Source organism: Canis aureus, chromosome 4 (assembly GCF_053574225.1).
Source record: "Canis aureus isolate CA01 chromosome 4, VMU_Caureus_v.1.0, whole genome shotgun sequence".
NCBI classification, from domain to species: domain Eukaryota; kingdom Metazoa; phylum Chordata; class Mammalia; order Carnivora; family Canidae; genus Canis; species Canis aureus.
This window is the reverse complement of record NC_135614.1, coordinates 34,441,670-34,469,206: the sequence shown is the minus strand read 5'-3', so window position 1 is coordinate 34,469,206 and position 27,537 is coordinate 34,441,670. Positions and strand designations below refer to the sequence as shown.

Sequence of the window (27,537 nt, the reverse complement as noted above, 5' to 3'; positions counted from 1 at the left end):
TCTCAGGGGAAGAAGAGATTTCTTAAAGATTTCCGAAAGAGAAAACCACAAAAAATAGTCTGATAAACTCAATTATATTAGAATTGATAATATTTGTTTATGAGAAGATAACACAGAATGAAAAAGGAGGCTACAGAAGCGAAGACATATAACTAAATACTTACATTTAGAATATACAAAAAACTCTAAAACAGAGATAAAAGGCATGACCAAGCACAAATATTCCATAAATACACAAAGAAGCTCAACTTTATTACTAGTCAGGGAAATGCAGAATAAAACCATAATTAAATATCACTATATTCCCATCACATGAAAAATTAAGAAGTTGGATAATACCAAATGTTGAACAGATGTAGAACAATGGAAAACAGTATATACTACTTAAGGGGAGTGAAACACATTGAACAATTTTGGGAAATAGTATGAAATTTCTTGAGTACAATATTTCTGTGTTCCATGATCAGAAATTCCACTCTTAATTTATTCAGAAGTTTTCACACATGTACAAGGAAAACGTTCATATTATTTGTGACAGCAAAAAAAAAAAAGTATATTGGAAAGAAATAAAATGTACACCAAGAGTAAAATGGGCAAAGAAATTATTGTTTGTTCATAAAATTCAGAAATGAAAATTTACGAAACAGAACACAAGTATAAATGAACCTTAAAATGATAAATAAAAGAAGTCACAGAGAAACACTTTTAGTATAATTTCATTTATATAAAGTTCTAAAAGAAGTAAAACTGAGGTTCCTGGGTGGCTCAGTTGGTTAAGTGTCTGCCTTCAGCTGGGGTCATGATCCTGGGGTCCTGGGATGAAGTCTCGCATTGGGCTCCCTGCTCCATGGGGAGCCTGCTTCTCCCTCTCCCTGCCTCCCCATTCATGTGTGTGCTCTCTCTCTCACAAATGGATAAATAAAATCTTAAAAAAAAAGAAGAAGAAGCAAAACTAGTATCCACAGGACTACAAATATAGATGGTTAAAAATTAACAGACAAGGGAAATGCTAGATTCTGGAAGAGACGGCACTGCCATCAGGAAGGAATATACAGGAGCTTCTCAATGCCTCATTAAGTATGGGTATTAAGTATAAACCTGTTCACATTACTCATTTAACCGTACCCTTATGTTGTATATGTGCTTTCCATGTAGATTTCATAAACTTTTTTTTTCTCCTGGAATGATGAAAGAAGTCTGGAGATAGAGAAGCATGCGTTCCCTGGCTTTTCTGTGGTTCTCCACGATCAAAAGGCATTATTTCAGCAGCTCCTTAATTCAGTACACTCACCTAGGTTGCTGCTGCTGCCACCACTGCTCCTAAACGCACACACGCACACACACACACTCACACAGAGAGCAAGAGTGATGGTAGAGGGCAGACAGGAGCATTATATGAGGGAAAAATTGCTGGTTTTATTCTCAACATTGAAGGTGAAAGGAAATAATTAAATAAAACATTTGTATTTACACTTGACAGTTCATAAAACACAATTATACATTTATTTTTATCTCCCAAACAGGTAGATAGGGTATGAATCATCAGGATCAATTATTTTACAATCCCAAAGAAAATGTCAGAGGTGTCATCATGCTCTTCTCATTATTCCATTTTAAGAGTCTTCACTTCCTACCCTAGGGTCAAAGAGATGCTGACAATGATAATGTGATAAAAGCAAACAGGGAAAATAATAAAAAGAAATGAGAGGCAAGAAAATGGATGAGCATAACCACTTTGGAAAACTGTTTTTGTACTACATACTAAAGCTGAATATCTACATACTTTATGAGTCAGCCATTCCACTCACATAGACACAACAAAAGTGCACATAGCACATATGTTCACCAATATTATAGCAGCATTATTCATAATAATCCCAACTAAAAAACTGCTAAATATTAACTGTAGAACAAATAAACTGTGTATATTCACATCACGTAATATTCTTATTTATAGCAATGTGAATGAATGCAGAAAATGGATGACTTACAAAATGTTGAGCAAAAGAAGCCAAATACAATAGAGTATAAATAATTTCACTTATATAAAGTTCAAACATAAAGAAACGAATCTGTTTTCAAAAATCAATAGTCATTAAAAATGAGGGACAGTGGATGCTTCTGTTTGGGGTTTTGGTAATGTTCTATTTCTTATCGGGTGCTGTCTACATGTATATTTTCAGTTTGTGAAAACTGAAATAGACATTTATTAACTATACACCCTTCTCTACATGCATATTATGCTTCAAGTGTTTGAAACAGGACATACAGAATTAAAGTAAGGAGACAAAACACTAAAAATTATTTTTTCTGTATGTCCCCATGTTCTTCAGATCAGATCAAAATTTATTTAAAATTCCCTAAATTAGGCAACACAGTAAGTGCTAAGCTAAAAGATTTCAAAAGCCCTTAGTTTAAAAATCATTCTGCATTAGAATGCAACTGTGTGACCTTAATAAAAATAATTAAATCTGGGAATCTCAATGCTCTGTCATTAAAATAAGATTACTGCAATCCTCTCTGTCCCACAGTGTCATTGTAATAAAGAAAATAGGGTACATGAAAGTGTTGCTTAAACTGTGAAATAACCTTGAACTACATATAACAAAAACCGGATCAAAGGCGAAATACAATGTTTTACCATTTTAAATTTTAAAATTTTCTCATTGTGTGCAACGAGAACTCTGTTCAGGTGAATGCTTAAATATAGAGGCCTATTTAATAAAGATTCCAAACCTTGGGATTGGCTGAGGGGATGCAGGGTGATGTGATAGCGAGAAGTTGCCTTCACATTCTCCTTCCTCTCCCTGTTGTCCCCCAGTGAATCGCCTAAGAATGCCCCTGTGTGCAACAGGCCTTGGAATCATGAAGATTGAGGTAAAAAAAAATCCTAGTTTTATAACTAATTAGCTATCTTTTATTTTTAAGATTTATTTATTTAATTTGGAGAGCGAGCCTGTTGGAGGGGGCGGGGGGACCACAGGGGTTAAGGAGAGAAGCAGACTCCTCCTTCTCCTTGAGCTCAGAGCCCTATGCAGTTCGCTCTCATGACACTGAGATCATGACCTGAGCTGAAATCAAGAGTCTGACACTTAACCAACTGAGCTACCCAGCTGCCTCACTAATTAGCTTTCTGAGCCTCAACTTCTTCAGCTGTGAGATAAAGCAAGTTTCACCTACTTTTCAAGGACTAGAGATAATGTGCATTAATTAGAAAAATGCTCGGTATGCATCCCAAAAAAAAAAAAAAAAAAGAAAGAAAAATGCTCGGTATGCAATATAGACAACTACATAAAAGTTTTACATACACAATTCTGTAGGACATATGCATGAAAGAGAACACAATTTTAACTATTTTCAAAAGCAACTGAAAATTGAAATTTAGGCTAAAACTTGGATTCTGAAACATTCTCCTAAATATTGATTTAACCCATTCCCTCTGATATTCATTTTCTGAAAATCCCTTCGAATAATATTTTTAAAATACCAAGCAGGCCAGGCCACTCATCTGGCTTACTACTGCCTAAAGAGTAATGTTCAAGCACCTTTTGTGGCCCACAGGCCCTTTACAATCTGCCCTAAGCCTATCACTATTGCTTCTTCTCTAACATCCTACATTGAAACCATAATCCATTACAAACTGATCTTTGAATAGGATGTGTACTATTTCAATAACTTTTTTTCTCCAAAATAGTAAATACATATTATAGAAATTTAGAAATGAGAAAATGTAGATTTAGAAAAAAAAAAAAAACATCGCATGCTCACCATCCAGGTATCATCACCATTAACACCTTAGTGCATTTCCTTCTGGAGATACACATATATAGATATATGTAAATATGTATGATTCTAATGCATATACTGTTTTATAACATGTCTTTAGTCAACAATCTCTATCTTTCCATTTCAGAAAATTTTTACCTCATCTAAGACATAAGCCATATTCAAACTTCCCTCAATGGGCCAAAAATGTCTGCCATAGTTGATCTGTCAAACAAATATCAATTTAGAATCTCACATTACATCTAGTTGTCCCTTAAATTTCTTTCAGTGTAGCACTTTCACCTCCCTGCACCAACTTTTTGGACACTAATAAGCTAAAAAAGAATATTACTATTTTTTCCTACAGAATTTCCAAATGTGAATTTGTCTGGTTCCTTCCTCTCTTTTTCTTGTATAAAAAGGAAGTTGTTAAGCAATGGCTTGAGCAATTAAAATTAAATGGTTTTGCTAGAATATAGTATGCACAATTACATTTATCACATGAGCAGATACATACTCTCAGGATAACTCAACTCAATAATGGGAAAACCATCTCAGGATTGGGGTGATGACAGTTTGATCTCTTCAGTGAACAAGTATATTTTTCTCTTGTAACTACAAATAATTTACATGATGTTATTTTGACACACTAACTGACTAGGAACCCACTGCCCATTTATCTAACAGTTCTTTAGGGTTTGTAAAATAATGTTTCTCTAACTTTATCACACTTTCTACATTTATTTGCTGGCATTCTTCAGCAAACTTCCACCCTATTTCATTAAGGATTTAGTTACTGAAATACAGATCCCAATATAAATGCAGTATAAATGCTTAATTCTTCTTAATAATAAACATTTTTACAGTAAGAAGTTGTATTAATAGTGACCTCAAAGTGTATCAGGTAAGCACTGCTTTTTCTGGCTTTCTCTTTATTATCTTACATACTCATGGGTTTTCCCATAGTCATTATGACAAATGTAGATCATGTTCTCAAGAACCTATAACTATATTCATACTATCTCCCCCAAATTCTGCACCTAACAAATTCAGCTTACAGTTTCACATCTCCATAATGCCATAGAGTGAATTTTTTCATCTCCATTCCCAGAGCAATTTTTCTGTTTCATATACTACGTAAAGATACCTCTAGTGTAATACTTGATTGCATATCTTTTTCATTCCCTGGACTTCTCTTCCACAAGTAAGGATAGTAACTTTCACCAGTGTGATTTACAGTTTGATTTGCAGATCATTTCTGGTACAAACTATATTCTGTCTGTGATACGCAAAAAAGCTTGCACCAAACTATAAATCAACTAGTCACTAAACACAGTTTAAGTTTTGGTTCAGTTTTTTCTTTGATAGCAAGAATTTCTATAACAAGGATGAAATGTGTTTTCTATTCTGGCAAGAGCTACTTTAATTCTCCATGGACTAATAACAAACACTTGTATGAGCTACTCTGAATAGCACTGTCCAATCATCAATTTACCCTTAACTGCCAGGAACACAAAAGGAATATAAACAATTATTTGTAGAAAAAGGCGGCAGCAAGAAGGAGTAAGGACCATGGGCATGTCACAATATCCTTTCTAAGGTGAAGAATAAGTCACTATCTATATCTTTCTATAACCAAAAAAGATGTATAGTACCTAGTAGGCATGTTTGGATTTTGGAGGTAACATATTCCTTGTTTGGATGTGTTATTCTGGCCCATTTACCAAGTGACCCAAATAGCTGCTAGTTTTGAGTAGGACCCAGGAGGTTCTACAACAGGTCCAGGCTGCTGTGCAAGCTGCTCTGCTCCATGGATCGTATGGTATGGAAGTTTCAGTTACAGATAGGGATACCATTTGGAGACTACAGCAGGCCTTTGAAAGATGAGTCTCAGTGCAGGCCCTTACGATTTTGGAGCAAAGCCCTGCCATCCTCTGCAGATAACTACAGTCCTTTGGAGATACAGCTTTTGGCCTGTTACTGTGTCTTAGTAGTGACTGAATGCTTAATCTTGAGCCACCAAGTTACCGTGCTACCTGAGCTGCCCATCATGAACAGGGTATTTATTATCTGACACACAAAGTCATAAAGTTGTGGGTGCACAGAAACATTCCATCATCAATCAGAAGTGGTATAAATTTGATTGGGCCTAAACAGGCCCTAAGGATACAAATAACTTACATGAAAGAAGTGGCTCAAATGCCCATTGTCCCCACTCCTGCTACACCGCCTTCTCTCTCCCAAACTACACTATGGCTTCATGGGGAGTTTCCTAGAATCAGCTGACAGAGGAAGAGAAGACTCAGGTCTGATTTAACAGATGGTTCCATACGATATGCAGACAACATCTCAAAGTGTTCAGTGCAACACTACAGCTCCTTTCAGGTACATCCCAGAAGGATAGCACTGAAGGGAAATCTTTCAAGTAGACAGAATTTCAAGCACTGCATGTGGTTGTTCACTCTGCTTAGAAGGAGAAATGTCCAGAAATGCAATTATATACCAATATACAGGCCATGGTCAGGGACTTAGAAGAAATATGACTGAAAAACCAGAGACAAGGAATGGGGAAGAAGTATATATGGACAGAACTCTGGGCAAAAAATAGCAAGATATTTATGTCTCATGCGAATGCTCACCAATGGGTGACCTCAGCAAAAGAGGATTTAAAGAATTAAGTGGATACTCTGATTCATTCCATGGATACCAGTCAGCCTCTTTCCCCAGCCACCTCTGTCATCCTCCAACAGGCTCATGAAAAAAATGGCAATGATGGCAGAGATGGAGGTTATGCACAGAGTCAGCAACATGGCCACCTTGGCTATGGTCACTGTTTCGTGCTTAACTCGCCTGCAGCAGAGATCAATATTGAGACCTTCATATGGCACCACTCCTTCAATGATCAACCAGCTACCTGGTGGAAGGTTGATTGCACTAGGCTACTTCCATCATGAAAAGGACAACGTTTTGTCCTTACTGGAATTGACACTAGATATGGATTTGCTTCTCTGCTTACAATGCTTCTATCAAAACTACCATCCATGGACTTAAAGAATGCCTCCCCAATGTGGGTGGGCCTCATCCAACCCACTGAAGGGCTGAATAGAAAAAAAAGGTGGAGTAGAGGAAAATTCACTCTGTCTGACTGCCTTTGAGCAGTCTTCTGCTGCCTTTGTATTCAGACTCATTCCGCAACTTAACTGTTGGTTCTCCTGGTTCTCAGGCCTTCAGACTCAGACTAGAACTATATACCACCAGCTCTCCTAGGTTTCTAGCTTGTCAACTGCCGATCTTGGGATTTCTCAACCAGCATAATCACATGAGCCAATTCCTTAAAATAAATCTCATCTTATCTCCTCTCTCCTCTTCTCTCTCTCTCTCTCTCTCGGTTCTTTTTCTTTGGAGAACCCAGACTAATTTCAAAGGCAATTCCTTCAAACTAGTAATAGACACTCAGGGGGAATCTAGAAAATGCAAATGTGGTTTCCTATTTGTTTTTATCAAGCAAGGCCTCTTGATCAGGTCCTGGTGATTAAGAAAATAAAGACAGCAATGAGAGGTCACTGGATTAAGGAATAACCAGCAACTAAGGCAGGTAAGGCAATTATAAAACTGTTGGATTAAAATCAATCTAACATACATTTACTGAGTAGTAGGTAATAGGACTTTTACATATTTATATGTAAAGTTCTCAGGAGCTCTATAAAATTCTGTTGTTTCCACTTAAGAATTAGGCTACAGAAATCATTTTTATGCTATTTATATTTTCCTTAATAGTTTATTTTTAGTTTCCTTTCTATAAATTTAATTCAATCTTTTTTAAAGATTTAAAAAAAAACTTATTTGAGGGAGAGAGCACACACAAGTGGGGGGAGGGACACAGAGAGAGGGAGAATCACACTCTCCACTGAGCACAGAGCCTGGCTGGGGAGGAAGGGGTGTTTTATGATGGGAATTAACTGGAAGTCAGCATAAGGCAAGAACCAACTTCCAGTCTTCTATCTCTACTCCAAGCAAAAAAATAAATAAATAAATAAAAAATAAATCAGGTTGCCTTTCTGGAGAAAACAGAACTAAGAAGGAAAAATCCTCTGCTCACTAGATATTGAGGGTCTCCCAATATCCATCCAGTAATACAAAATCAAGCCAGCCAGCTGACCAGCCCAGTCCACATACAAAGAGTCCTGAATCAAGTTTTTAGTTCCTCACTTTTAAATATTAATAAACAAATAATCATTAGATATTTGAGGAAAGATTCCAAAAGAAACCAAAATAAACACAAAGAACAAAATGACTGCTTAGAAAAGAGATGTAACTCGAGGAACCTGAGAAATCTTAACAAAACCTAACAGAAACACTCAATATAGTTACTGACAAAACAAAAATTAAATTATATACATAAGGAATGGAATATAATAAAGAATTTTTGGAAACTGAGGATACAATTGCCAAGATAAGTAATTCAACAGAAATGGAGAGCTGGAAAATGATATTGAAGAACTATACCAGAAAAGATAATCAAATCCAAAGGAAAGTATGAAAGAAAAAGATAAAAGACTAAGAATCAATTCAGAAGTCCTAGTTAGCAATTAATAAGAATTCCATAAAGATCCAGAGAAAATGGGGTAAAAAATAAAATCATAGAAATAAGAAAATTTCACACTATATGAATCTCTAAAGAGTCTACTAAATTACTCATATATTAAGAGGGAAATATACAAACAACTACAACAAAACTCAAATCTCAGGACATTATTGTGAAATTACATAATGCCAGAAATAAAAGATTAAAGTGCCAGAAAAAAAAAAAAAAAGATTACAAATCCCTCAGATAGATAACATAAACAGGCAACATAAAATGTAAAATGGATCAGAATGTAGACTCTTCCCAGTGGATAACCTGAATCCTAGAAAAGTAATGATTTCTAAGGGAAAATTCATTTCTACCCCTGCCAAACCATTAATATCAAATATTAGAGTAGACAAAAGAAATTTTCCATAAGGCAGTAACTAAAAAAAAAAAAAAAATTTTACCATCCATTTGCCCACTCTTAGAAAGTAAAGATATACTCTCGCAAAATGAGGGAGTAAACAAACAAAAAAGAAGGTATACAAAAAACAGTGAACCCAATCCCAGAATTAGGACAAAAATAAGGCCCTACATGATAGCTCCAGAGAAATCTTCAGATGGTTATCTGTTCAGACTAGAATGGTTGGCTGACATGGAGAGAAGGACAAAAATACTGCATTTTTATTAAGTCTCTGAATACTATGTGAATTTTTAAAAACTATATCACACTGAATTTCTTTAAATTTAGTAATACTGAATAGGGAAAAAATAGAGGTAGTTATATGAAACCTTAGATTCATTCAGCTTTTAATTTCTATTACCATTTTGGGAAATTTCAAAGGTGCCCTAAAAAAATTCTGCAACTTTTCTTCTCATAATTTTTTCACTGCATAAACAAAAAGTAAAGTTAACTTGACCAGTGTTTACTATAAAACTTCGGAGGTCATAAAATGACAGAAAAGAGCTATTAAGAGAGTTACAGTTTTTCTTTAAAAAGTTTTCTATTTTTGTGGCGGTTATCACTGGTTATCAATTCATGTATTTCTCTCCTGAATCATGCTACTTTTCCCATTACGCCTGGTCTGATTAGCTGGTATTTATCATGCTTCATGTTTCAGGGCAATAAACCCAGACACAAAAGAGGCTATGTGGTATATACAATGACTGATTCAAAGTAGATACCTAACATATTTTAGCCATTCCCCACACCTTCTGCTTTCTCTTCCTTTGACTCTGAAGCTTCTGATGAGAAAAATCTCCCCAGACTAATGAGCAGAGAAACACTATAAACCAGTCTATCTCCTAGTTACAGTTAAAATTCTATGCTCTATGTCTAGATATTTCAATCATAAAATCTCTTTCTGCCTCTAGAGAAGTCCAAGAATCTCAGACCTGAAAAAGATCTTCCCCTTTCTTGCTCCCAGCTAGCATTTAGAAAGGTTTCTTTTCAAAAAGTAATCCAACATCCATAAAGAATGGAGAAGACCAGTCCAAAAAATCCATAATTAAGTATCTATAAAACAATTTACATGACTTTAACAGGATACTTATACTAAACATCATTACTATTACTAACACAGGGGCTGTATTTCACTTCGGCTAGTCTTAACTGAGCATATATCAAGAGTTTAGTTTTGATGGACACCAGAAATTATAAGAATTGGTCCCTGCTCCTAAGAAGCTGTAACATACAAGCCTGACAAAGGTAATCCAGAAAGTAAGTTCAGCAGAAAAGCTAGACTGTTCTTCCTCAACCATAATTTTAAGCAAAATGTGGCTAGTCTACAACAAATAAAAATGGGTTTAAAACTAACCAAAACATTTTCATGATTTTAAATTAGTGTTTTATTCCTTAGTTTTCTGCTATGTATCTGACCTAAATTTGGACAAAAAATGTACTATTGAATGAGAAACCAGGTTCTACCATCAGCTCACCCTGTATCTTTGGACAAGTCCTATCACTGCTATGAGTCTAGATTGTGAAAAATGAAAAGACTGAGGAAGACTAAACTTGAAGGTTTCAAATAAAAGTTAAATTATATGACTATGATTATTTAAGTAAAAACTGCTGTTTATTTCCTACTCAGCTGAAATTATAGTAGCAGCCACTGATGACTAACTGCCTGAATACTATACTTCAGGTATTAGATCTCTAAATTTACAACTACTATTTCTAATTCTGTCAACAACCTTATAATGTAGGTACTATAAAAATAAAAAAAGGATATAGGAGAAAAATTGGGTTACTAAAAAATATCACACATTTCATAAATGTTGGAGATTGTACTGAAAGCATTATGCAAAATCCCATTTTGTTTTCTCCCACCAAAGTTATATACTATTTACATGCATTATTTCTACAGAAATTTGAAGACATTAGAAACCCAATTAACTTAAAAAAAAAAAAGTAAAGTCCATCCATTTTGCAATTCAAAATATTAGAGCTAAAAATGTTCATATATACTCACCTGATGCAACAGACGTTTCAGTTTGAGTAACTGAGTTTTTACAGCAGTACAATCTTGGACCATGTGCCGGAGTGTCATCTCATCCAGTATCACTGTATTTTCAGGTACATCTATAAACATCTTCTGAGCCTGGAAAAAGGGGGTCCCTCCATAGCTTTCAAAATGACCCAAAGGAGATTCTCTATAGGGAGAGCCTCTAGAAGGGCAGGGGAAAAAGTTGGGAGGGAAAAGATATACAATATAATTTCAGAAAGAAATAGGGTAATGAAATTATTGCAGAGATTATTACAAATCATTTATCATTATCACATAGCCTTTGATTTTGCTTAACTCAGACACTCAATTTGTTTCTACCAAAATTTCTAATCAGTTCTAGTTCTCATTAACACAATTATCTTCTGTACTCCTCCCCCTTTTTGTATATTTTACACATTGATGAATAAACCTTATTCCTTAGGAAATGTAAGAGAAACAAAAACTCTAGGGACAGGCCTTGCCTAAAAAAAAAATTATATTTATTTTCCTTGTTTGAATAGATCATCTGCTCTTTAGCTTTTGACTTTAATTGGCCAAGCTATACATGGCATGATAAAAAAAAAAATAGACAGCAATAATAAGTTAGCAAGACAGTAAAACAAAAATATGGAGTCATCTGGCATATAAAGAGATGTTTTCAGAGAAAAAAGTTGACATACTTTGGAAGGTTTTCTTGGACAGGAAAGAACCTGGAATGAACTATAAAAGCATCAGGTTTGAATATGATGGAATGAAAAGTGAAGGCTTTCTGGAAAAAGAAAATGAAAAGCAATGGCACAAAGTGCAAGGCATGTTTTCCAGGGACAAGGAGACTCTTTAAATATGGCTTATGAGGCCACAGATAGCTTGAATCCAATTTATTCTTTAATTTCATCCTTCAACACATCTGCCTCCCTCAAACGGACTTCTTAATACACAGCCAATTACCTGAGATTGCCTGAAGCACACTACAATCTCCCTCATCTCCAAACCTACGTCAATCTCTCTGTACTCCTGGCCAGGCTGCCCAGCCTGCCCTCCACTGCACACTTGATCTGGAGAAGATAACTCCTCTTCATCTTAAATTAGTTGGCATTTCCTCAGGAAAAGCTTCCCTAATCCCCCAAAGCAGGGCTTGGTACTTCCACAGGTGTCCTTCATAGACCCTTCTAGTATGCCCCACCATAGTACCTAACATAGTATACTGTGTTCATTTGCAATCTGTGCCAAATTATAAACTTCATGAAGACACAGACCATGTATTCTTTTCCTCTGTATCAGAGACCAGGTAGTTTTTTACTTGTTATTTATCTCTGTTATTGCTTTCACTGAATGATTAAGGAACATGGATTTTAAGCATTATGTTGTTTCTTTTCAAGCTTTCATTGCTGAAATTCTAAAGTTCTTTAGCTGTGACATAAAAAGTACTACCTTAAAATTATAATCTAGATTATAATAATTAATAGTTAATTATCAAATTAAACTTTACTTTCTATGTAATCAAGTGAATAAAATAAAGATTAGAGAGGGAAGAGACTGAAGGAGACTGGTCAGCAATCTAAATATGAGAATCAGGTACAGAATAAGGCTTATTTTAGGTTGACTAAATATCAACCACATGCAAGGAACTAATGAATTAAAAACTTTCAAAGGAAGAGTCACAAATCTTTATCACTAATAATACAGGATCAAAGATTTGGTATCTAGAAAACCACAGTGGTATAAAAGAGGCACATCTTGCCTAAGATTAAGGTTTAAATCCTGACTAGACAGTAACTAGCTACTGAAAATACTTAATGCCTTTGGGCCATAATTTCTTTAACTCTCAATGTTTTCTAGTGCACACCAAATAAAGTTCATCTACCTTAGGTTGCATTTCAAATACTTCTACCATGAGACCTAAAATGAAACTTACGTGTTCTCAGCATACTAAAATGTTACTTCCTCTAAAAGCCCTTGCTGATTCCCTCAACTAAATAAAATTAGCACTTTAGGATCCTTAATTTATTTAGTACAAATTAAAGAAATCTATATACCTATCACACTTCTAATTAGATCACAAGCCCTCTGAAAGCAGGGCCATTATATTGCCTGCACAGAAACCTGAGTTCAAATCTCAGCTCTGTCACTTACTAACTAGTAACCGGACAAGCTACTTTATATATCCTTCATTTTCTTGATCTCTATTATGATGATTATACTTGCCAAAGTACTTACACCTCATTAGGTTGATATAAGCCTAAAATGAGGTAATATATGTTAAAGTGCGTGGAACAGTGCCTGATGTATAGTAGATGTTAAATAAAAACTAATTGCTATTGTATTATTATTATTACTATAAATAATTTCCAACTTCTTTATATTGAAAAAAATGTTCTAATATAAATGTCAAAAAAATACTATGCCATATATGGCATATATGGCATATAACCTTCACTTATATTCCCAAATTGGTAAATTTTACACGATTTGTTTATACTTGAGTGTTTGGTGTAAAACCATCTGACAATACATTGGAAATAACATAACACCTTACTGAACTTTGCTGGATAAAAAGAAGATAACTGAGAAGATCAAGAGGCAAAAGAAGACAAAGATGGAACAGAAAGCAAATAGGTAACAGGGGTTATTTTCAGGAAATAAGAGGACACTATTAAAAACAGGAAAGGAAAAAAATAGGATAGAAAGATAATGAAGATTTTGAGATTCCACATTCTGAAAGGATGATACAGTTCACACATTTGAATCTGAACATTTGAAACAGAATGAGAGGTTAAAATCACTTTCCAAGAGTGCAAGCACAAACCCAGGGATGAATACATAAAGAAAGTAAAGAAAAATGAACATGAGACAATAGAGGAATTATTGGACACAATACTCATATTAAGTTGACAGGCATTAATCTGTATTTGTATACAGATTTTAACAATTGTGGATTTCTGGTGGAGAACTTAGACGGTGAATGCAACAGAAGACTGCATGCTGTTTTGGGCAATACACTGGATGGTTAGCAGCATGTTAGCAAAGGCAGATTCTATGTAGCTGACCATAGGCTAGGTAGGCTATTGAATACTGAACCAATACAGGTATGGTTAAGGCAAAAATGAGTTCAATAGTTACAGAAGCATGAGAAAGAAATGTCCACCATTACCAATATTATTTAATATTGTTCTGTAAGTATAGCCAATAAAATCATCCCCCCCAAAATGGGATCAGAATAACTTAAAAAAAAAGTGAATCTCTAAGAGATAAGCATTTTTTAAAACCCATTTAAATTGAATCCATACATTAGCAGCACCTGATATTCAATCCACACACCTAATAATCACATCACTGCATAATCCTTATTGCAGTTTTATTTTTTATTTTATTTTATTTTATTATTTTATTTCATTTCATTTTATTATTTTATTTATTCATGAGAGACACAGTGACAGAGGCAGATACACAGGCAGAGGGAGAAGCAGGTTCCATGCAGGGAGCCTGACATGGGACTCGATCAGGTCACGACCTGAGCTGGAGGCAGGCACCAAACCACCATGCCACCCAGGCGTCCCTCCTTATTGCAGTTTTAAAGGAATCTCCCCAAATAAAGTGGCCATACCCATATACTTATATCCTTCACTTCTATTCAAGCTTCTTGATTACTAAAATGTGTGATTCTGTGCTAATCTGAAGGCTTGTGACCCACACATTAGACTAGTAGGTAGAGATGTGTGTGTGTAAAAGACAAGGAGAAAGAGAATTTTTCTTCTTTATTTCCTAATCTGAGTTACATTTTGACTTCACAAAACCATTAATGTTTCTTTTCTCATCTTTAATAAAAATTGTGTATTAAAAATAAATATATTATGTTTATATTCATGGTTCTTATATTTTTTCAATGTTAGATTCAACACAATCTCAATCAAAATCCCACCAAATTATTTTGTGAATATCCGCAAAGTGTTTTTAAAGTCTACATGCACAGGAAGAAGAGCCAGAATAACCAATACCAAAGAAAAAGAGAGAATACTGACACTATCTGATTTCCACTTACTACATGAAGTGACAGTAATCGAGACTGTGGTACTGATGAAAAAATAGATCCGCGGAACAAAAAAGAGAATCCAAAATGTATCCACACATATAATCAAATGATCTTTGACAAAAGAACAAAGTCATTTCAAAGGAGACAGGATAACAGAAATACCATATTAACTTAATAATTCCTCTACTGAGTATTTACCCAAGAAAACAAAAACACTGATTTGAAAAGATATACACATGCTTATGTTTACTGCAGTATTATTTATAACAGCCACAATATGGAAGCAACCTAAGTGTCCACTGACAGGTGAATGAAGATGATGTAGTGTGTGTGTGTATGTGTGTGTGTGTGTGCACGCGCATATGTATGCACACAATGGAATATTACTCAGCTATTAAAAAAGAAAAGAAAAGATCTTGCCATTTGCAACATGAATGGACCTAGAAGGTATGCTAGGTGAAATATGTCAAACAAAGAAAGAAACAAACTTTTAAATACAATGAACAAATTGATGGTTGCTAGAGGGGATCGGGGGGTGGGGGGTGTCTGTGAAATGAACAAAGGGTATTAAGGGAACAAATTTCCAGTTATAAAATGAGTAAGTCACAGAGATTAGTCACAGCACAAAGAATACTATTAGTCATATTGTAATACTGTTGTTTTGGTGACAGATGGTGACTCTATCATGGTGAGTACTGAGTATAGAACTGCTGAATCAGTATGTTGTACACCTGAAACGAATATAACACTGTATATTAATTATACTTCAATAAAGAGATAAGAAAACCTAGGAAAAGACAAAAATAAAAAACAAAAAAGACTAATCTTTTCAAAAAGTGATAATAGAAAAACTAGAATTCATATGCAAAAAAAAAAAAAGAAAAATTGTCCTTTCACACAGTTCACAAAAATTAACTCAACATGTATCAAAGATCTAAATGGAAAATGTAAAACTACAAGATAACAAGGAAGAAAATCCAGGTGACACTGTGATGGGCAATAACTTTTTAGATACAATAGAAAAAGTACAATCCATGAAAAAAAAAATTTAAAAATCTGCCTAAAATTTAAAACACCTGCTCTTTAAAAAAAAATTCATTAGGAGATTTGAAAAGGCAAGTCACAGACTGGAAGAAAATATTTGTAAAATGTCTGATAAGGGACTGGTATCTAAAATATACAAAGAACTCTTAAAATTCAACAAGAAAACAAATTTGAAAAGGAGCAAAAGTTCTACAAAGACATCTCACTAAAGAATGGCAAATGGCAAAGAAGCATATGAAAAAAATGTCCTACATTATATATCCTTAGGGAACTACAAATTAAGACAATGAGATATCACTACGGCTCCTATTAGAATGGTTAAAATCCAAAACACAACACCAAATGCTGGTGAAGATGTGTAACAACAGGAGCTCTTATTCACTGCTGGACAAAATGCAAAATGTACAGCCAATTTGTTAATTTCCTACCAAACTAAACATCTTATTTATATGACCCAGCAACTGTACTTCTTGATATTTATCAAAACAAGTTTGAAACTTACATATGTAAATACTTAAAGCAACTTTATTCATAATGGCCAAATTTTGGAAGCAATCAAGATGTGTTTCAGGAGGTGAATGGATAAATGAACTACAGTACAGCCATACAATGTACTTATTTAGTGATAAAAAGAAATGAGGTATCAAGCCATGAAAAGACATGGAGGAAATTTAAATACATAGTGCTGAGTGAAAGAAGTCAATCTAAAAAGACTACACCTACATGGCATTCTGGAAAAGACAAAGCTATGGAGACAGTGAAAAGATCAGTGGTTGCCATTAGTATTGATGGGGGCTGGGGGAGAAGGAAGGGATAATACAAAGACATGGGAGTCTAAGGACGTGAAATTATTCTGTATGAGAGGTAATGGCAGATACAGATCATTAAGCATTTGTCAAAGGCTACAGGATGTATACACAGAGCGAACGAACCCTAAGGCAAACTATGGATTTTAGTTAATAAGTGTATCAATAGTGACTCATCGATTGTAACAACTAGTGCAAGATGTTGATAATAGGAAAAATTGTATAAAATTGTATAAAAGAGGGAGTATACAAGGAGACTCTGCGTTCTGCTCATATTTCTAAACCTAAAACTGCTCTAAGAAATTAAGTCTATTAATTTAAAAAAAAATGAGAGTAGGTATTTCTAGAATGGCAGAATAAAGATCTCCAAAAAGCCCATTCTTCCATAAAAGCACTGAAAATACTGGCAAATTTGTCAAAATCAACTTATTCAGTAGTATGGAAATCAACCAAATGCTTGCCACAACTAAGGAGCACTTATTAAAAAAGAAGAAGAAAAGGAAAGAAACCCAGTTTAATCGTGGTGAGAGCAAGTCTATGGATTTTAATTTATTCTGTTGCCATGCCTATCTCCCCAGCTCTGTGTTAGCTTGAAAAACAAGAGCTTTACAAGCATAATAGCAGTGAAATGCAGCAATCACTAGGGGGAGGGGTAGACGGTAAACTGGGTTTAGAATTCTTTGAAAAGCACCATTTCCAGAAAATAGTTACTATTTGACCTAACTAGCACCTCCCTAGAAAAGGCCCATTCTCAGTTGTTTTATTTGACCTAATTCCGAGGTTTCTCAGTGGGAACAGCCTTATCTCTAGCACATTTGTTGAAAAAAAATAGTGCAATTGCTTAAAATTTCAAGCTGTGTGAGATGGCAATAGCAATAGCAATTGGGGTAAACAAGAAGGTAATCAAAAACCTTAAAAAAAAAAAAAAACTGAGGAAGGAGATGCCCACAGGAGGCTTTGAAAAGCCCCAACATATTCTTGGACATAGAGGAGGCCATACACCTGTATAGAGCTGCACACATGCTGAGGAAATGCCTGAGAAGGCCTTTACCTCTCACCCTTGGCTGACCCTGAGTCTCCCAGCAAGTAGGAAAAGAAGGCTAAGGCAGAGCTGCAAACTGCTTACCAGGTTGCTGAAAGTATCCTTAAACACACACACACACACACACACACAAAGAGTCCCTTGGCAAAGGCTGGGATACTTATTGGTTTAAGGCATTTAAAAATGAAACAAAACAAAACAAAAACCTGCTGTCTAGTCATTTGCTCAACTCCAAAATATATTAAGAGAAACACATCACAAGCTGTCAAAAGCTAAAGAAAAAGTGAGAATCCTGAATAAATCAAGAAGAATATGACTCATCAAAAGACATGCCCAGTAAGATTAAGAGAGCTGACTTTTCATCAGAAAGCATGGGGGGGTCGGACAGCCCGGGTGGCTCAGTGGTTTAGCGCCACCTTCAGCCCAGGGCGTGATCCTGGAGACACGGGATCGAGTCCCACGTTGGGCTCCTGCATGGAGCCTGCTTCTCTCTGTGTGTCTATCATGAATAAATAAATCTTAAAAAAAAAAAAAAAAGAAAGAAAGAAAGAAAGCGTGGGGGTCCAAAATGTTAAAAGGAAGATTGTCAACCAAGAATTCTATATCCCACAAAATTAGCCTTCAAAATTAAAGAGAAATTAAAACATCACCATATAAACAAAAACTGAGAGAATGTGTTGCTATCCAACCTTCCCTACAAGATAAACTGTAGTTAGAGACTTTAATACTTTCTCCTCATTAATGGATAGAACGAGGAAAAAGGTCAACAAGGAAATAAAAGACTTGAGCCACACTACAAACTAACAAAACCTAACAGATATCTATAAAACATCTATAGAGATTAAATTAGTAATCAAAAAAACTTCCACAAAGAAAAGTCCAAGCCTAAATAACTGCACTGGTGAATTCTACAAGGTCTTCCGAAAACAGAAATGAAAGAAACACTTCCCTATTCAATATATATGATCATCATACCAAAAATACATAAAAAGCCATCTCAAGAAAAGAAAATTATAGACTAATACTTATTATGAATATATACACAAAAATCCTCAACACAATACCAGCAAATTGAATGTAGCAACACATAAAAGGATTATATACCATGACCAGTACAATGTATCCAAGAAATGCAAAGGCGGTTCAACAAATGTAAATCAGTCAATGTCATATACCATGTTAAGAGAATAAAGGCAAAAAAAAAAGATTATCTCAATAGTCACAGAAATAGCATTTGACAAACACCCAACACTCTTTCATGACAAAAACACTCAACAAAATATGAATAGAAGGGAAAATCCTCAATTTTTAGAATCATGGCATGAACAGTGGAAGCACTCAGGATTGCAGCAAAGCTTAAGATGAGGAGGAAAGGGTAAAGATTTTTGTCAGCATGGGTTAGGGACCATAAGGAGGATTTGACTCAGCCAAATACCCTACATCTCAAAGGAAAGAGACTGAAGAATACTACAATTAGAAGCAAATAAGGGGGATCCCTGGGTGGCGCAGCAGTTTAGCGCCTGCCTTTGGCCCAGGGCGCGATCCTGGAGACCCAGGATCAAATCCCACGTCAGGCTCCCGGTGCATGGAGCCTGCTTCTCCCTCTGCCTGTGTCTCTGCCTCTCTCTCTCTCTCACTGTGTGCCTATCATAAATAAATAAAAATTTAAAAAAAAAAAAAAAGAAGCAAATAAGGAGTGAAGACAAAGACCTCACCTCTAAACAGTAAGCTACTAAAGTGATTGGAAAATAAGAATCCTTCATATAAAAATACTACTGGGGGAATTAATACATTTAGGAAAGTTAGATTTCAGCTACAATCTGTAGGCAGAGGTCAAGAATGCGAATTTTTTAGGATGTGAGAGAATTCCATATAGCACAGTGGAAGGTATAGAAAAAGAATGAGGTTGGGGAGAGAGAGGAGTGAAAGCTTAGGGCAGATGAAAAGAGAGCATAGTATTATGATAAAAAAAAATATAAAGGAAACAGTGGTTCTGAACTACCAGTCCTCTGAAATATGGGTAAGACATATTTCTATAATTAAAAAAAAAAAGACAATGAGAATTAAAGGACAGAAAGGAAAGGGAACTTACACTCAAGAAGTCACAGAATGGGAAAGAGATACTTTTGCATGGGAAAGAGATACTTTTGCATATGTAATGTTAAAAAGGCCCTGGGGTTAGTGCATCCAGATTTTTAAAAATCAAGGCATGGAGAGAAAAGAATAGTTTTAAGGTATACTGGAGAGTAATGCTTGTCTTAAATGGGGTTTCTCTCTGTACCACCCAACCCATAACTAGCTCTAGGGGATCTAGAAGTCCCAAACCCAGATGGCCATCCTAAAGGGCCATCCCCCCCGAAGGGATCAATAAACTGGTTAACCTACAACTATTCATGATGAACCAGTGCCCACTTGTTGAAAAGTTCTCCATTGGGTCAAATGACCAACCCCCAAGAATATGGTGCATCTCTCTCTCCTCCCTAAGAATCACCAGTGTGGAAGATCCACAAATCACTAGTCCTGCAAACTACACTGTCTAAAAGGGATCTGTGGTCCTATGTTTTGTGAAATGGCTATATATTCTATCTTTTATTACATTTTGCAAAATAGTAGTACTATATTTACATCTTAAAGGCAATGCAAAGCCCACTATTAAAAAAACTCACTTAACATTAATTTGTTTATTCCTATACTATTTGATCAGATAATTGCTCTTCTATACCTATTAACATCCAAGAATATGGTTTTGGAAAGTGTTCTTTAACTTTTCTGAAGGATGACTCAGTCTCAGCTTTATTATTCCCAGGGACAGAGATTACTACCTCCATCCAGGTAATTCATCCATTTGGGACAGTCTGATTTATCGTTCCATTTCAGGCTGAAATTTGCTATTCTATCTTAAAATAGAGACTTTTGCTGTTAAGAGTTAAAGATCACATCTATTCAATCCTCCAAATGACCTGGCAATCCAGCTATGAACTCAGTTCACTGAAAATGCCAAAGTACAGAAACATGGTTTTGCACATGCTATTTTTTCCATCGAAATACTCATCCTTCTCCTATAGAAACCACTCCTCTGCAATCTCTACAGTCATACTTACCTGTTCAATAGTAACTTCCTTTACACACCAGTACCCTAGACAAACATCAGATGTTGCATGCTTCTGGAATCTATATAAATCACTTTACAAAGGCACCTATCAACACTGTACTGCACTAATACTGCAATATAACTGCCTACATATCTGCCTCTCCCACAGACTCAACATCCAAGAGGTATTTACTATTCAACTGTGGATGGGATGGAAGAGGCAAATCAATCTTCTACATACCCAATAACTGCAATGAAGCCAATTGAGCTCATGCATTTTTAGCATCCTCAGAACAATGCTCTAAGAAGCCATTACCAATCCACAGTTATCACCTCTCACACTATCTCCAAATTCATCCCAGCTTGAGAATTTAGCACAGAGTTGAACATACAGGTTCTCAATGAATAACTGTTAATGGATGAATAAATCTTATCATAAGTATAAGCAATGGCTCACATTTTAGTTAGGCTTCTAAATTTTCATAAGTTGGCCTTAAATTTACCTTCTATAAACCAACCATCAAAGATGAGAGAAGCATAATCTTCATTATTTGCAATCACGACTATCTACATCATATTCTTGCCTGATAATAAGAACTCTCCAATGTCCATTCCTTATCAAAATCCCAGCTATAAAAAACAAAAGCCAAAATAATGTCTAGAAAAATATATTCTCCATGTATTCTTCTAGATCTTCTATATTTTATCCTTACACCAAATTATACCAACGTAAGAATCTTTAGTTAAACCTCATTATTTTGTGACCCACTGCAGCACTGCCTTTTCTCACCTAGTGTAGAGATCTTTGTAGCTTGCACTGAAGAACATAAGTAAAAAACAGACTTGAGGAATTTGTCATTATTTCTACTTTGGGAAGCTGAGACCTGTCCACTATATCACAAAGCATCCCTCTTTTAAGAACTCATGCAAAGCAACTTCTTTCAGGTTTCTGTCTCATTAAAGCAAATCATTTCAGGAGAAACACATCCTTTACCTCATGTATAGTATACATCTTGTAATGGATCAAGATTTGGTCTTTGTTTTTGCTTCAAGGAGTCTTAGAGCCAATTTTTTTTTTTCTCACTTCAAGAACTATATGGGGTTATACATTTCCCTTCTATTGTTTCTTTATCCAATTTTATTATCTATATTGTACCTATGTCTCAAAATGACCTCAAAACCCAGTGAAATGAGATGAGGAAGTGAAAAGGAAGAAAATTAATAACTATCACCACTGGGTGCACACTCTAAGCCATATACTGCTCAAGTACTTGTGTCCCTTACCCTTGAACGCTGAGAGAAAGGTATTATTAATTATGTTTTACAGGTGAAAACTGAGGTAGAGAAGGTTTAAATAAATTATTTAAACTCACAAACCTATTTGTGTCAGGCCAGGTTTTGATCCCAGGTTTGACTGTCTACAGAGCCATAAAATCTTATCAAATTAAAGACTATGCAATGCTTCAAAAAGGCAAAGAATTCTAGCATTTAAAGTATCTTCCTCTGTTTTCGATTGTACTTGAGAACTTTTAAATTAACTTTTGAGTTGCCTTCTAAGTTTTGATTTATTTATATAAGCAAAAGAAGATAAAAAAAAAAAAAGACAAATCACTTGGCCCTAATTTCATACATCATTTTTAAATAATTAACTTTAACAAATTCAACGTATAATCATTCCCAAATCAGAGCTAGAAAAATCACACCAAAACATGATGCCCAAATAGCAAATATAAATATTTTTAGTTATGATAAAGCTAATGAAAAAAGATTTGGGCCAAAAAGAAAGAATCAGACATATCATCTAATTAGCACCGCATACAACTTGAAGTATTTTTTGGTGCCTCTAAAAACCAGATTAAAAGACAGTTTTGTGGGGGCAGGGGAATAGTATGATTCAAAATTAATCAAAAGATAGGAAATGTAATCTACATTAGACTCACCTGCTCAAGTCACTTTTTCCATGGTGATGATAGTGGTCAGGATGGCTGAGGTGGTAATGCTCCTGTCCACTCCACCTCTGGGGCGGCCTTTTCCAAAATCCTTCCTGAGACTGCCGAACATTTCTGTCTGACCGGTCAAAGCGGTTCATATTGTCACACTCCACTAAACAGATTCAAAAGCAAAACACTATAAACATGTACACACTCTATAAAAGTTAACTACTTATAGCTTGATAATTAAATGCTGCAGAGAATATAAAAATGATATGCTAAAAATACCAGCCATTTATATGGGCTAATTACAACATCAACATTTCCAGAGGAGAAGTAACCAGTTCTTTTGGTGAAAACTGAACTCTACAGTATTCAAACTGAAGTAAATCATAAAACTTTCATATCACAGGCACTTAAGTAACAACGGCCTCAGTGTTTTAAAACAAGCAAATTATCCTTGTTATGAACATTATACATTTTAAACACCAGTAATCAGTTTTTAGTGGTTTTCATCATTATCACTGGCTGGTTCTGACTTCAGAATGAGAATGATCTGAAAAAATAGAAGATTTTAAGTCTAGCAGAGAACTCGTTCCCAAAAATGAACGCTACAATTAGCTTTCACTGATTTCAAGAAGCACAAATTAAGTTTTCGTCACAAACAGATCGTATTTCTTAAATTAAGCTCACAGTTTAGAAAGTAAGAGGCTTCAATCTGCCTACAGTAGAGCGTGTTCAAAAAGTCTAAAATGCCACTGAAAACAAAGCCAGTACTTTGCAGCAACAAATAGTACACTCCCTGAAATCCAAATGCCACAAAAACAAGGAAAGAATCTCCTTGAAACACCCCAAGCCTCTTCTTCACTTACCCAAACACTTTTTCCTCACATATCTGAGCTCTCACTAGGAGAGTTACTCTGTACAAGGGAGACATTGTGTCGCTGGCTGCCTACTCAGACATAGTTGCATACAAGGCTCTGACAAACAGGCCTTCCTTCCTGCTCAACTCCCAGCCCTCCCTGTGGGAAGCAAGCCCAGTTTACCCTGTGACTCCATCTTCGCTCAGTGGTTACATAGCTACTGAGTTAGGACTGTTACTAAAAATACAACCAAACACTAACTCAAGCCAGGAACAGGAAAGGTTTCTCTAGTCTGAGAATTATCACATGAGAAAGTTCAAACCCAGAATGCTCAAAATTCCTTGATAAAGACATTAGAAAGCAATATAATCCCCAATTTTAAAAAAACTCATTACTTAAAAGATTATTTTCACTTAACCTAAAACTTGAAGTTGAAATATGAAAGTGTTTCATTACAGTACACCAGATAAAAACAAAGTTCTCCACTCCAAGAAAGTAGTTAAAATAAAGTATAACTGTTTAATTCTCATAAACATTAAACTCACTGTAACATTTCTAAATGCATAATAATTTTGCATAACTTTTTAAAAGACTCTGAAACTTTGTTTATGATCATTAGAGAAATCAACTTTGGGGAAAAACTATACATTTTATAGTTTTAAAATTTTTTAAAGGAAAAAATTTTTTAAAAACCTTACATTTGAAATTATTTCAAGTTCTTGTCGTTTTATTGAGATGAATTATAATCTATTTCTTTAATTTTTTTAAGTTCAATTACAGAAAACCTGACCGTTAGATAAATAAAGGCATGGTGACCATTAATAATGAAAAAAATCAGGTGTAGAAGATCAGATCAGAAAAGAAAAATAAACTTAAAAATATCTCAGAAATAGAGATCCCTGGGTGGCTCAGTGGTTTGGCGCCTGCCTTCGGCTCAGGGCGTGACCCTGGGATCCCGGGATCGAGTCCCGCATCGGGCTCCCTGCATGGAGCCTGCTTCTCCCTCAGCCTGTGTCTCTGCCTCTCTCTCTCTCTGTCTCTCATGAATAAATAAAATAAAATCTTTAAAAAAAAATCTCAAAAAGGCTTAACACCGATTTTAGTTCACATTTGTATTACACTCAGAGACTCAGTTAAGCTCATCAAGTATTTCTCATGGCATTAAAATGTTACTTTGATTTAAGCAATTCTATACAGCTGAGGGTTAATCTGTATCTACTTTTATCTGAGATCATATTTAATTCAAAGCAAGTGAAGTTCTTCTACTCACTTCCCATACAAATTCTGTCATAATAAAAATCTGATATGCAACTAGGATGTCACCAACACAGCATATGCAGAGTAATAAGCAAATAAACCAGGCAAATAGGCCAGGAGATGGGGTTAAAAACTGTGGGTAATTAGAGTGCCTAAAATTGACGTGCCATTTTTGTGTTTACTAGAGAGGTTGTTGATACTACACACAGGCTACAAATTAAAGCACCTGTATTGAAACAAGAGCTCAACCACAGGCACAATGGCAAATAAACACTGGAAACAAACATTTGCTATGACCACAAACGGCTATTGGTAGAAATGGAGATAGAGGGGCCTAAATTTTCAGATAAATGACTACTCTAAGACTCTTCAAGGGTCCTGCTTTATACAGCTGACCTTTGAACAATGTGAAAGAGGTATGGGACCTCCTGCATAGTCAAAAATCTGTGAAACTTTTGACTCCCCCCAACTTAACCATTAATAGCCTACCATTGACTGAAGTTTTACCAATAATACAGTCATTTAACACATATTTTGCATATTATATGTACTACATGCTGTGGTTCTTATGATAAAGTAAGCTACAGAAAATAAAATGTAAATAAAATTATAAGAAAAAATGCAGGGATCCCTGGGTGGCTCAGCGGTTTAGCGCCTGCCTTTAGCCCAGGGCGTGATCCTAGAGTCCCAGGATCAAGTCCCGCGTCGGGCTCCTGGCATGGAGCCTGCTTCTCCCTCTGCCTGTGTCTCTGCACTCCCCCCATGTCTACCATGAATAAATAAATAAATAAATAAATAAATAAATAAATAAATAAATAAATAAAACCAAAAATAAAAAGAGAGAGAGAGAGATCCCTTGATAAAGGTAAAAGAAAAAAGTAAGAAAATTAAAACAACTGTGTCTTTCAGATCTTTCCTAATCACAACTGAAGCCTAAAGTCCTTTCTCCCTTTATTCTTCCCTCATTCTATGCTCCTCCATTTTGCTCTGCCCCATCTCTCCCTTGACCTGTTTCCCTACCCTGAAGCTGGCAAGAAACCTCAAAGGCTCACTACATCTTTTAAAGTTAAACATCTTTCAGAAGAAGAAAACCCCATAAGGTTGGTCTCATTCTAAGCTGAGAGTCATGGCTATAGATCATCATCATCTCATTTTCCCCCCATAATTGTCAATGGTTTATATTTTCCCTCTGTGTTCTACAATATTTTTCCACTTGATCTTCCAAGCCACTAATTTAGATTTCAACACCAGCTATGGTTTCTGTCATCTAGTGAACTGTTCTTTTTTCTTTTCTTTTCTTTTCTTTTTTAAAGATTTATTTATTTATTCATAAGAGACACAGAGAGAGAGAGGCAGAGACATAGGCAGAAGGAGAAGCAGGCTCCATGTGGGGAGCCCAATGTGGGACTCGGTACCAGAACTCCAGGATCACACCCTGAGCCAAAGGCAAACGCTCAACTACTGAGCCGCCCAGGCGTCCCGACTGAACTGTTCTGTTGGGAAATCTTTTATAGCTCCAGAAAGCATTGTGCTGCAACTTTATTTCCTTGTGTTTTCATCATTTCCTTGGGCCACTCTAATCCTGGGAGTTCTGTTGTTTTTCCTCCCTGTTCTTCTTCCCAGATGCTGGCTCGATTTTTCCTTCTCAGTTGACTGGAACTCAGCTCTGGTTACCAAAGTACCCCAGGTGACAGCAAAACCTCGAGAAGGTTTAACAGTCTCTACCCCTATGGTAGAGTAGATAATGTTCTCAGCTCTTCATTCTCTCCTTTAATAGAATAATATATTCAGTGTCCCCTGTCACAGAGTTTCTCACTACAAACAGAATACACTTCCCAGTCCTACTGGTATTAGGCTTGGCCATGTAACTTGCTTTGGCCAACAGAAAGTGGGCAGAAGGAACAGTATGTTGGTTCTAAGTCAGACTGTAAGAGATATTAAATTCATGTTTCTGCTCAACCTATTGTCCTGCCATCTGCCATGAGAGCAACTTGCTCCAAGTAATTCTGGTCTCAAAAGAAGAAACTAGGAGTAGACCTGAATTCAATTCCACAGCTGGAGCTGTCCTACTTAATTGCTAATCTACAGATCCATGAATAAGGAAAATAAATGTTTATTTTGAAAGCCACTGAGATTCTGAGACTGTTACAGAGCATCCTGGCAGCACTGGGGGGGAAAGAAGTGACAAATGTGAGCTCCTACTACCCTCAATAGCATTAGAACAAACACCTCCACTCTCCGAAATATCCCTGCATTTTTCTAGCATCATGTATAAAAAGGACTTCATCACCTTCTTTGGTTCGTTCATCTCTCACCCCTGCGAGTCCTGAGAGACCAGGCAAATGTTGACTGACAGGGAATCCACAAATCTTCTGGAGCCAGCCTTCTCTCCAGAAGGATTTCCATTTCAACTAGAACCTTGCCCCAGGGACTTTTTTAAACTAGTCTCTGATTCTAGATCTGTCCTTATTCTGTATGTTAGTAAATTGAACACCAATAAAAAATAAATTAAAAAAAAAAAAAAAAAAAGAAAATCCTACAAATACTAAGGCAAGAGTACCTAAGCCCCTTTTACATACAGACCGTCTAAATCACTACTTCAGCACTTACTGGGATTCAGAGAGGAAGGCAGATTGGATTTGGGAATAAAAAAAA

At 35.6% G+C, this 27,537-nt stretch overlaps 1 protein-coding gene across 12 annotated transcripts in view; it reads right to left on the bottom strand.

Annotated features, from left to right (window-relative positions):
- CCSER2 (coiled-coil serine rich protein 2) overlaps positions 1 to 27,537 on the bottom strand; it is a 186,032-nt gene that overhangs the window by 62,604 nt on the left and 95,891 nt on the right. For 10 of the 12 annotated variants that reach the window (XR_013377973.1, XM_077895234.1, XM_077895235.1 and 7 more), the window contains 2 exons: positions 22,772 to 22,934; positions 10,804 to 10,999 (listed from right to left, as the gene is read on the bottom strand). Coding sequence is in view for 10 of the 12 variants with exons in the window: in XM_077895234.1 (XP_077751360.1) it covers positions 10,804 to 10,999; positions 22,772 to 22,934 (359 nt within the window). In the remaining 2 variants the exon portion in view is untranslated. Of the gene's footprint in view, positions 1 to 10,803; positions 11,000 to 22,771; positions 22,935 to 23,634; positions 23,793 to 27,537 lie in introns of those variants that run through there. The other 2 variants (XM_077895242.1, XR_013377974.1) reach the window with 2 other exon arrangements.